Here is a 12837-nt window from a genome sequence, read left to right as displayed (position 1 = left end):
GGTTGATACCAATTTTTTTAAGCTCTTTGAAAATGTCACACCATTGTCTTCTTACATAGCTTATGTTATAATTCTTATCTCTAATGTGTCATTCTCTGGCTGCCCTTAAGACTGTCATTATCTTTGGTTTGCAGTAGTTTATACTTTGTCCAGTTTTATGTGTGTATGTGTTTTCATTTTTTGAAACTGGCTGGGACACCGAGTATCTGAGAGTGGTGGTTGGTTTGTTTTGTTTAAGAAAGTACAAGTTCAATCAGGCAGTGGTGGTGCACACCTTTAAACCCAGCTTTTAGGAGACAGAAGCAGGCGGATCTCTGAATTTGAGGCCCAGACTGGTCTACAGATCAAGTTCCAGGACAGCCAGGGCTACACAGAGAAACCCTGTCTCAAAAAAAAAAAAAAAAAAAGTGCAAGCTCATGATCTCTTTACATGTTTCTTTTCTTTCTCTCTTTTCCTCCGAGGTCTAAGTACATTAGAGAACTTGAGGCTTGTGTGTGTGTGTGTATGTTTTAGTTTTCATTTTTTTAAACTCTACATAGATAAGAAAAGGTTAATTATTTTTATTTATATTTATGTAAATGTGCATGGCACATGTGTGTGGGGCCTGCAGAGGCCAAAAGAGGGAGTTGCATTTCCTGGAGCTGTGTTGTAGATGGTTGTTAGCCAGTGTGGGTGCTGGGAGCTTAGCTCGGGCCTCTGGAAGAACAGCAAGCGCTCTTAACACTAAGGCATCTCTCCATCTCTCCAGCCCCTAGGTTAAGTCATTTTCTTTAAAAAATTCAGATATGTAAGTGTGTGTGTGTGTGTGAAGATTATATGTATGAGTTATAGATGGTTGGTTTTTGTTTGTTTGTTGTTTTCGAGACAGGGTTTCTCTGTATAGCCCTGGCAGTCTTGGAACTCACTTTGTAGACCAGGCTGGCCTCAAACTCAGAAATCCGCCTGCCTCTGCCTCCAAAGTGCAGGGATTAAAGGCGTGCGCCACCACGCCTGGCTAAAAGGTATTTTTAATTTGGTTATTTTACTCACTCCTAAGGTAGTTTTATTGTGTGCTATAAAGAGGCAAATTTGTTTTTTTCAGTACTCTTAGGCAAAAGGTAAAAACCCTTTGGGAATCTGCCTTGAATAGAAGAATCTTCTAGGTGTACTCTATCTCACCTGTTTTACCTGCTGTTTTCTGTTTTCCTGTCAGTGCAAATACTCAAGACCTTCAAAATTTCTCAGGGACGCCGGGCAGTGGTGGCGCACGCCTTTAATCCCAGCACTCGGGAGGCAGAGGCAGGTGGATTTCTGACTTCGAGGCCAGCCTGGTCTACAGAGTGAGTTCCAGGACAGCTAGGGCTACACAGAGAAACCCTGTCTTGTAAAACCAAAAAAAAAAAGAAAGAAAGAAAAGAAAAGAAAAGACACTCTGGTTTTCCCAGATGGGGTCTCATGTAATTCAGACTGGCCTCCAACTCACCCTATAGCTGCAGGTGACCTTGACCCCTTGTGCTTCTGCCTTCCTCGGGTCAGATTACAGGTGTGCCCTGTCTAGTTCCAGTTTGCTTCATTCTTATTCATTCCTTTTTGTCCTGTTTAATTTGTGGAGGTCCTGAAAATGAAATGCCATTAAGATTTTTTAAAGAAACCTATCCAAGCAAAGTCAACTGTTGTGAGCATTTTGTTTTTTAAGTGGCATATGTTCAGGTGACCGTTCTTTGGAAATGTACCTAGCAAACTGCATTGTCACGGGTCCTGAGTTGTGTTTCTGGGAGGTGCACAATGCTTTTGCTCCATACTGAATGACAAGAAAGTGAAGCTCATCTGTGTGTGATATAAATCACAGCCTGTGGTGGGCCTCATAGACAGGGAAAATCAGAGAAGTGTGTTATCCAGGTGACATAATTGCAATTAAATTAGGAGTAAATGCAGAAGGTCACATGTCTTTGAGAGCTGGCTTTTCAGGGCCACAAGGCATTGGCTTTCAGGTGAAAATGGAGGTCCTTTTCGAAGCCATGACTCTAATAAAGGTTATGTAATCCCAGTTGTCACCTGTACAGTGGCTGCTCATCATTTGTCACAGGAGAATTCTTTTCCTTGTTTTTTTTTTTTTTTTTTTTGGTACATTTTCAATTGCATTTGTTTATTATCTGTTTGTTTATAGAAACAATTAGGCAGGATCTCTGTGAGATTCTCTTCTGGAAACTGTGTACTTTGTATTTGTGATAATAAGACTTATGATACATTTTCTCCAAATAATTCACTGCCTCTTAGATCATAGCTAACTCATTCGCTAAGGACCTTTCAGAAGTCTTAGCCCTTTGGACGTTTTTCTAATAGCTGTATAGAATCTGTGCCAGACTTTGAATTGGGGGCTCAAACAACTTCCCATACATTTTGTGTTTGAATTGACTTATAAAATACTCATCTTGTTTAAAACCTGAATGATGGAGGTGCTCGAGGTTCACAGTAGTAGGCTGGTTGGCTCTGGCCTGTGAGGTTGGCCAGGCTGACACAGCAACCTCAGGGATGTGTGGCCATGGACAACGTGTTTCTGTTGTTTACTGTTCTTGCTTTCTAGTGACTTTATTTTTTGCTCGAGGGATTTAGTATCTGTTCAGATAACTTTCCTTTTAAAGGCCACATAAAGTAATGACTTGCCCTCTAATCTTAGCCTTGAAAATTTCCCAGACATTAAGGAAGCTGATGTCTAATGGCCTATCATTTGAGAGTACTACTCAGTGGTACACAGTCAGTGCTGTTTGAAAATTGTGCATGAATACAATGATTGGCCACTCCTGGACCTTGCCTGTGTGATGCTTCTCATGTCACGTCATTAAGACCCTGTGTAATTCAGACAGCTCTTCATGAATAACATTCCCTGATTCCGAAAGAGAAAAACCCTCAGTGTGTCCCAGCCTTACCTGAAATAGCACTTGTCTCTCTGGTCCAGTAAGAATGTTTAGATATGATGGATTCTATAGGGAAAGGCCTAAAATTAATTAATCATTATTATTATTACTTTTTATGAGTGTGAACCATCTTCCCAGGCTATAATGAAGAATTGTCAGTTTTGATAGACTTAGGGCTGGAGAGGTGGCCAGGCATTAAGAGCACTTGCTGCTCTTGCAGAGGACCCTGATTCAGTTCCCAGCACCACATGGTAGCTATTACCATCTTTAACCCCAGTTCCAGAGTCTGATGTCCACTTCTGACCTCTGAGGACCCCAGACATAGATGTAGATATCTGGGTGATTGACGTCATGGATGAAGGAGTGTAACAATTACTGGCATGAAAGAGTTCGTGGGACTGTATTAGTATGTTTGGTAAGGTGTTTCATGAAAGAGAAGATAAGTTTTTTCTTATTTGTCAGGTCACCAGTTGCTTTGGGAGTGTCCGTTGTTCAGTATCCATGGTAACAGTTTCTTGGTGAGAGGCTACCTAGGCATCATCCTGTTGTTTCTTTGAAGTTGGCAGAGTAAAATCACATGTTAAAACCTCAATTTGTTTGGCTTTTTTGTTAAAAGATAATATTTAGTTCTTTGCTGCTGAATCCTTAAGTGTAAAGAGGTGAAACTGTCAAATTACATATTTGTAATTGCTGGGCTGTAGCATTGAGTGGCTCAGTGGTTAAGAGCACTGGCTGCTCTTCCAGAGGACCCGGGTTCAATTTCCAGCACCCCTCTGACACCCTCACACATATACACATGCAGGCAAAATAATAATGTATATAAAAAAATATATTACCAGGGCTGGAGAGATGGCTCAGAGGTTAAGAGCACTGAATGCTCTTCCAGAGGTCCTGAGTTCAATTCCCAGCAACCACATGGTTACATCTATAATGAGATCTGATGCCCTCTTCTGTTGTGTCTAAAGACAGCAATTGTGTACTCAAATAAAATAAATAAATCTTAAAAATAAATAAATAGCTGGGCATGGTGGCACATGCCTTTAATCCCAGCACTTGAGAGGCAGAGGCAGGTGGATTTCTGAGTTCAAGGCCAGCCTGGTCTACAGAGTGAGTTCCAGGACAGCCAGGGCTATACAGAGAAACCCTGTCTCAAGCAAACAAACAAACAAATAAATAAATAACCTTTAAAAAGTAATCATAATTGTTACTTGAAATCTATTTTAGCCTAGTTAAATAATCTTGAAAGTTGTTTGAGTAATTGGAGATTTTCCATGGTTCCAGAAGATAAATACTTCATTCAATTCCCTTACTTGAGGCTCTGAAACAGTTTGTTCTTCCTTTTCCCGCAGCAAGAATTATGAATTTAATGTCACAATTCAGTGTTAATACATTAAACTTCTCCCTATTTGGACCCTCAATAGTGGTAAATAATGTGCCTCACTATGAAATGGAAAAAGTTGAAATTTTCTGTTTGTGTGTTTTGAGCTCTGCAGAGGTATTATACACTGGGAATAGTATAAAAGACACTATGGCTTATGTGCCTTTGTGTGAGGAGTCCATGTGGACACTAAGGCATTGATCTTAACACAGTACTCGATTGTGACTTTAAAGGTCAGGAGTTACTGCTGTTACAAAAAGCCAAAAAGATGGAAGGACACTCCAATTTACAAATACTGCTTTAAAAAATCTACACAAAAGACAACTCAAAGTTACTGGAAATTTTTGTAGCTTATATGTTGACTTTTTGCTTTTGCCACTATTTCCTATCTGTAAATATTTTCAACACCAGAATGTCCTTTAAATAAGAAAGCAGAATTTATCTTTATCTCTGTACTTTTCCTTGGCCAATAAAGCTTGAAACCCACCATGGTTTCCAAAGTTTCTTTGATGGAACAGGTTTTTTTTTTGTCCTGAATCTAGTGGACATCCTCTTTTTTTTTTTTTTTTTAAAAAGAGGACATCCTCTTTTTTTTAATTATTTTGTGTATATGAGTGCACTATGGCTGTACAGATGGTTGTGAGCCTTCACGTAGTTGCTGGGAATTGAATTTAGGACCTCTGCTTGTTCCAGTTGGCCCTGCTCGCTCCAGCCCAAAGATTTATTTATTATTATAAATGTGTACACTGAAGCTGTATTCAGATACACCAGAAGAGGGTGTCAGATTTCATTAAGGGTGGTTGTGAGCCACCATGTGGTTGCTGGGATTTGAACTCAGGACCTTCAGAAGAGCAGTCAGTGCTCTTACCCCCTGAGCCATCTTGCCAACCCGGCCATCCTCTTGACTGCCGTGTTAATTGTGGTTTTTAATAACTGGTTTTGAATACAGTAGTCATGTGGTTTAACTTTCAACTCTTTTGTTTTCTAGGTTTATTCTACAGTCCAAGGAAGTAATTCACAACCAGCTGTTAGAAAAACAGAAAATAGCAGAAGAAAAAATTAAAGAGCTGGAGGTATGCCCAACAGCAGCCATAACGTTTCAGGGGACAAAATCGGTAATCCCGCTGTGTTATATGAAAGGAAAACATGGCCAACGCAAGTTTAGGTCAAGTTTGGTTTTATCTAATCTGTTCTAATTATGTTAAAACTATGCAACAGCCATATCTGTGACAGTATTTGAAGGTAAGAAACAAAACTCTTGCTGGACAGTGGTGGCACATGCACTCAAATTCACAGATCTGTCTGTCTCTGCCTCCCAAATTCTGGGATTAAAGGTGTGCACCCGGCACTCTGGAGACAGGGGCAAGCAGGTCTCTGTGAGTTTGAGGCTAGCCTGGTCTACAAAGAGAGCCCCAGGATAACTAGAACAGGACTACTCAGAGAAGCCCTGTCTCAACAAACAAACAAACAGAAATAAAACTTTTTTTTTTAACTTGACAATTTTAAAGATAATTTGTTGATCTGAATATATTTTCTCTGCTGCTGTTTTTAAAAATTATTTTATTTTTTTATGTACATTGGTCTTCCACCTGCATGTCCATGTGAGGGCGTCAGAGCTTGGAGTTACAGACAGTTGTGAGCTGCCTATGGGTGCTGGGAATTGAACCTGGGTCCTCTGGAAGTTTAGTCAGTGCTTTTAGTGCTCTCAACCACTGAGCCATCTCTCCAGCCCCCTCTGCTGTCTTTTAGTGGACAGTTTCTTTAAAAAAAAAAAAGTCATAAATAAAAGGATAAATTCAAAAAGTCATAACGAAAGAGTAGTGCCTTGTTTAAATAGTAGACTATGGCTGATGGGCAGGCTCACGGGCAGTAGTGAAAGCTGCTGCTGGGGGCCTTCCTATACTGTTGTCTTACTTGCAGTTCTTTCGTCTGAGATTCAGGTTCTAGACAGTGACATGGTAAGGAGCCATAATTAATAACAGTAAAAACAAATTATTAATTACTTAATATTTAATAAACAATCAGAGAGATGCTGTATGTTCCGATGGGGAAAACAAAACTTTAAAACTTGGGTAAAAGAGGCTAGACTAGGAAATTTATTATTACAGTTTCCTCATGTGCTGGAACCTTTGATGGGATTTTCTTTGAAGCTTTGGAGAAGGGTTTGTCCTGTATGTCACAGAGGTTACATTAGACCAAAAAATTGGCTGTTTCTTAGGCACCAAGATTTCCTGTGATCAGGGTGGATACATCATGATCTCATAGGTCACGTGATTTAATTTATGTCAGTACTACTGAGGCAGTGGTTTGGACTATGACTCAACCCCTCGGTTAGATCGGGGAGACAGCCCATCTCATCTGAGGGGATTCCTCAGAGCCACTGGTCTAGCATGGCCTTGGACTGTGCAGTAGCTAAGAAACCTAAGGGTTTCTTAGTCTTATTTTAGTTTTTTTTTTTAATTAGATATTTTCTTTATTTACATTTCAAATGCTAACCTGAAAGTTCCCTATACATCCCCCCCCTCCTCCCCACCCACTCCCACTTCTTGGCCCTGACGTTCCCCTGTACTGGGGCATATAAAGTTTGCAAGACCAAGGGGCCTCTCTTCCCAGTGATGGCCGACTTATTTTAGTTTGGTAATTTTTTTTGGTGATGGGAAATTTTGTGACAGGAATTTTCTGTGTAGCTCAGGCTGTCCTGGACCTCACTTTGTAGACTGAGCTGGCCTCAAATTCACAGATCTGTCTGTCTCTGCCTCCCAAGTTCTGGGATTAAAGGTGTGCACCACAACTGCCCAGCTTGGCTGGTAATTTAAACTAACTTAATATATTTGTGTATTGGAAAGATGTAGTGTAAAATAAATAAAACAGAAACCCTAAGGAAACAAGCCTGTCAGCCTGTAGCACCCAGTCAGTTGTCACAGCCTCTGTGTCCCCCAGCTGCTCTACAGGAAATACCCTGCCTGCAGCTTTCACTCAGGAAAAATAAAATATTTGAAAGGCCCAAATGAAGCCTTTTCATATATGTTAAACAAAAAATGATTTTTTTGCAGCTAGGCAACAGTCCAGCAATCCACATGTCTGCCTGTCCAGCCCCATCGTTGCGGGTGGACACCAGCTTACCTGGCTTTTCCACGTGGGAGCTGGGGAGCTGAACTCGGTCCTCATATTTGTACGGCAAGCACTTTACCAGCTGAGCCATCTCTTCAGCCCCATTTGGTTATCATTTCATAGAGACAAACCAGAACCAAAGCTATTAGTACAAGTCTAATTACATTTGGTTGTGTTATGGTTTTGAGACTGAGTTTTCTTTAGTTCATACTGGCCTTGAACTTGCTATGTAGCGACCTTGAACTCCTGAACTTCCTGTCTCTACTTGTCAGGTTTTGAGGTTGCATGTATATGCCAACGTTCCTGGCTTTTGAATACTTTAAATGATATATAAAGCTAGATTTTTAAATTGTTAAGCAGTGGTTACTATCAGGAAATTACTTAAGCCATACAGATAAAATTATTTTTTTCAAAAATTTATTTATATGGTGGTAGGGCATGTACATGCTATGGCTTCTGTGTGGAAGTCAGGAAAACTTGCAGCCTGTGGGACGTAGAGATTGAACGCGGGTCATCAGGCTTGTTAGTCAGTCAGTGCCTTTACCTACAGAGGCTTGTTAGCCCCAGATTGATTTTTTCATATCATCTGTGTTGAATACATTGTTGAATAAGTATACATGACTATTTTGTGGAAACATTAATTTGTGTGTGTGTGTGCGCGCGTGGGTAGAGATCAGGAGTGACTTCTGAGAGTTGGGTCTGTAGTTTAGAGATCAGACTTAGGTGCTCAGGCTTGTGTGGCAGGGTTATACCCCCTGGTCTTATCTTTTAGCTCTTATACTTAATTTTCAAAGGGGCTGGGTTTAAAGGGACACACCTTTAATCCCAGGAAGGAGGCAAAGGCAGATATATCTTTATGAGTTCAAGGATAGCCTGGTCTACAGAAAGAGTTCCAGGACAGCCAAGGCTACATAGAGAAACCCTGTCTTGAAGAAAATAATTTTCAAGGGGTTTGAAGAGACATTCATGAGTTTAGAGCATGAGTAGATCAAATAGATCACTACCACCCATAACTCCTCTATTATAGAGATCCTCCACGGGCACCTGCTTACAGGTGGTGCATAGTCCCTCTCCTCCCCTCCCCTCCCCTCCCCTCCCCTCCCCTCCCCTCCCCTCCCCTCCCCTCCCCTCCCCTCTCCTCTCCTCCCTCCTTCTCTCCCTTCCTTCCTCCAAGGCAAAATTGCCACAGATGATTTTAGCATATTGTTCAGTTCTAATTAATGCTAGGGAATTAATTAAATCTATAGAAAACTACTAGGGCTAAATAGTCTCATCTCTAGGGTGTTAAGTTTCTTTTTCAGGTCTTTTAGTTTCACATGTTATTTATATTATAAAAATAATAAATATGTACTATAAAAAGCAAAAAAGTTAAATGGAAAAAAATTAAACATAAAAATATAATCTTCTTGTTTTCTTATATTCTTCCAAGTGTTACATGCACAATTTGGTATATATTATTTCAACTTTGTTCAGTATAAGTATTTTTACACATAATATGCATATATACACATACATTAAAAAACATTCTATGTCACTTGATAATTATCACTAGCCTTCTGGTTTAACACTGTAAATTTGTATTTGGTTTCTTGTTTTGCATCTCTCTTACTGTTGGAGGCTCTTATTGTCTCTGCATTCAGTTATTGCCCAAGCCTTATGTCTGCATTAGTGTACAGACAGGCCTTGAAGATATCCCAGATTTTGGTAGTAATAAAGATGCATTATATTACGGCTAAAATGATCTTTTTTTTTGGTTTCTCAATACCTATGAGAGTTGTGTTTACATCATACTTTAGCACACACACACACACACACACATATATGTATATGTACACACATATATAAATACATAGCATATATACACATATATGTATATGTGTATGTTTATATGAGTGTGTGTGTATATATATATATAGTGTGTGTGTGTGACATATATGTATATGTGTATGTTTATATGAGTGTGTGTATACATATATATAGTGTGTGTGTGCACTTGAGCTATTATCTTAAAAATGCATATGCCTTAATTTTAATTTTAAATGCTTTATTGGGGCAGGAAAGGTAGTTCAGTGATTAAGAGCCCTTGTTGCTCTTGCAGAGGACTCAGGTTCAGTTCCCAGCACTCACATGCACCCACATAGCAGCTAACTTCAGCCTAGAACTCCAGTTCTACACTCCATCTAACCCCTGTGGTCACCAGGCATGTATGTGATACACAGCCATACATGCAAGCCAAATAAATACCCATACCACATAAGATAAATGAAAAAAAAATTCGAGACAGGGTTTCTCTATGTAGCCTTGGCTCACTCTCTAGACCAGGCTGGACTCTTCCTCATGAGTGCTGGGATTAAAGGCATGCGTCACGACCGTATGGCAAAATAAGTAAATGAATAAAAAGATTTAATAATGCTTTATTGTAGCCGGGCGTGGTGGCGCACACCTTTAATCCCAGCACTCAGGAGGCAGAGGCAGGCGGATTTCTGAGTTCGAGGCCAGCCTGGTCTACAAAGTGAGTTCCAGGACAGCCAGGGCTATACAGAGAAACCCTGTCTCAAAAAAAAAAAAAAAAAAAACCAAAATTCCCCCCCAAAAATGAAACAAAACAAAAAACTGGTTATCAAGCGTAGATCACCAATAACAGATACAATAATAATGAGAAAGTTTGAAGTATCCTGAAAATTACTTCAGTGTGTCACAGAGAAGTTAGCTTACAATGTCGAAGAAGTGCTAACAGTACACATGCTCAACACAGCCCTGTAACAAACCTTGGATTGTTAGACAATGCTGGGGTCAGTGAGATGGCTCAGCAAGGAAAGGTGCTTGCTGCCAAGCTAAATGACAATCCCTGGGACCCACCCAGTCCCAGTGGTAGGAGAGGCCATTTCCTACAGGTTGTCCTCTTGCCCTCCACAGGCAGGCGTGCACCCGCACAGGCGTGCACCCTCCCGCACACGCTAACGGTTTTTAAAAGAACAAGTATATAAAGGAAATGCAGTAGCTATGAAACAGTGACATGAGATGTGTGCACTTCCCATTCTGCCTGTGATCCCTGATTTTTTTTTTCTTTTGGTAATCCCTGTTTTTAACAGCAGTCACCACATGCCCCTGTTTTTTTTTTCCTGAAATAATCCTTATGTTCTTTTTTAGTTTTGATTTGATTTGGTTTTGGTTTTTGGTTTTTGGTTTTTTGAGACAGGGTTTCTCTATGTAGCCCTGACAGTTCTGAAACTCGATGTATAGACCAGGCTGGCCTTGAACTCAAGAGATCCACTTGCCTATGCCTCCCCAGGGCTAGGATTAAAGGTGTATGCTACTCCAAAGTGCTTCTTATGTTCTTTTAACTGCACACAATAATAGACTGTTCCTTTAGCCTAAAACCTACTTGTGCACTTGCATAGACTCACATTAATTATAATATTCTTTCTGCTTCTGATTTTTCTTCTGTTTATTCAGTTAGTTGATGAGAGATTTGTGGGATCTCCTGTAAGGGTATTTAGGAATTTGTCTTTCACCTGTCAATTTAGTGGGCAGTGGTACTTAAAGGGAGGTGTGTGAGTCTCCATGGTTACTGCATGCACACCTCAGAGTAGGTTTTATATTTTTAGTAATTTCTCAGCTATTCTTTTTTTTTTTTTTTTTTTTGGTTTTTTCGAGACAGGGTTTCTCTGTAGCCCTGGCTGTCCTGGAACTCACTTTGTAGACCAGGCTGATCTCGAACTCAGAAATTTGCCTGCCTCTGCCTCCCAAGTGCTGGGATTAATTCTCAGCTCTTCTTAAGGAAACATCCCACTGATTTCTGGTACCCATTGTTGTCAGAGTTTTATGTCCGTCCATCTATTTGTTGTGAATTTGTCTTTTGTCCCTTGCTGAGTTTTATAGGTGTCCTTTCAGGATCTCTGGCTGGCCCTTCTCTCTGGGTTGTGTCCAGTTCTAAGGCACATCTGTATGCTCTTTTGCCTTTGCCATTCCCTTCTCTTTCCAACAGGGTTTCCACCCTTCCCACCACCCTGGTTAGCTCAGCAGTGACAGAATGAGAGTGAGGAAATAGAGGCTTCTGACTCAGGGCTACCGTATTAGGGTTGTTGAAATACTTCCCTAGCCCAGGCTGTGAGTTCTGAAAGAAGAAGAAGAAGAATGATTTGAGGACTGGATATGAGGCGTCTGTGATGCTGTGCTTGGCTCAGCTCTGGTCCCTGGTGAGAACATATTTTGAAGGAATTCCCATGACTAAGGCAGTTTTTCTCTGCCCATTGAGGGTCATTTTTTCCAGAGCACAGGTGGCACCTGGGTGGCTGTCATATAGCTTTGCCATATTTCATTTTTGAGCTGGCGTTGGTTGTGATGGATCTGTCTTTGGAGGTCACTGGAGTGTTTTCAAAACATTAAGACTGAGGGCTGGAGAGATGCTTCAGTGGTTAAGAGCCTGCACAGTCTTCACCAGGCTGAGTTCAGTTCCCGCTGCCCTCACAGGCAGCTCACGTTGCCTGTAACTGCAGCTCGCATGCACTGGCACTCAAATGCACACCTCCCTCCCCATACACACATGATTGAAAGTAAAATGAGTCTGTAAAGACTCCACAGAACTTTAGTAATGGAGCTCGCCTACTTCAGCTGCTCATATAACTCACTCTAGAACCCATTACACTCTTAGTCTATTGATTTTGATACAGAATTGAAATATGTATTAAACATAGTTTAGTGGTTATAAAGAAAATACCCATATAATTATAAGGCTGAGAAATCAAACATGGACAAGACACCAGAGGTATCCCAGCACGTTTGTTTCCCATTTCCTGGTTATACTACCATTCCCCTGTCCTCACTGGCAACCACTACCCACTACCCCAACCATTTTTGTTGTTGTTGTTTGAGAGAGGGTCTCACTATATAGCTCTGGCTGGCCTGCAACTCACTATGTAGATCAGGTTGGTTTCAAACTCACAGAGACCCTCCTGCCTATACCTCCTGAGTTTTGTACTTTTCTTTTTATTCCCAAGACAAGGTTTTCCACAAAGTCCTGGCTATCCAGCTTCCTTTGTAGACCAGTCTGGCCTTGAACTCAGAGATCTGCTTGCCTCTGACTCCTACTGCTGCAATTAAAGCATGCACCACTATTCTTAGCTTGCTTGCTTGTTAGCTTTTCACCACCCTATCCTTTGAGATAACTATTTCATTTTTCAAAAAAAGATTTATTTGGGGACTGGAAAGATGGCCCAGCACTTGCCGCTCTTGCAAAAGACCCAGGTTCAGTTTCTAGGATGTCAGCTCACAACCGTCCATAGCTCCAGTTCCAAGGGATCTGGCATCCTCTTTCAAACTTCAAAGGCACCAGGCATGCATGTGGTACACATACATGTGCACAGGGCAAACACTTACATATAAGATAAAACTTTTAAAAATTTAAAATTTTAAAAAAGTTTTAGTTTACTATATTAGATTATTTGTGTGTA

At 40.7% G+C, this 12837-nt stretch overlaps 1 protein-coding gene across 1 annotated transcript in view; it reads left to right on the top strand.

Annotated features, from left to right (window-relative positions):
• Pfdn1 (prefoldin subunit 1) overlaps positions 1 to 12837 on the top strand; it is a 53217-nt gene that overhangs the window by 16466 nt on the left and 23914 nt on the right. Inside the window, exon 3 of the mRNA XM_021150814.3 lies at positions 5262 to 5346. Coding sequence (XP_021006473.1) covers positions 5262 to 5346 — 85 coding nt within the window. The remainder of the gene's footprint in view (positions 1 to 5261; positions 5347 to 12837) is intronic.

This window comes from Mus caroli, unplaced genomic scaffold, assembly GCF_978045245.1.
Source record: "Mus caroli unplaced genomic scaffold, Mus_caroli_1 scaffold_19, whole genome shotgun sequence".
NCBI lineage: Eukaryota > Metazoa > Chordata > Mammalia > Rodentia > Muridae > Mus > Mus caroli.
Note: the sequence above shows the minus strand (reverse complement) of the source record. Positions and strands in the feature narration are given on the sequence as shown.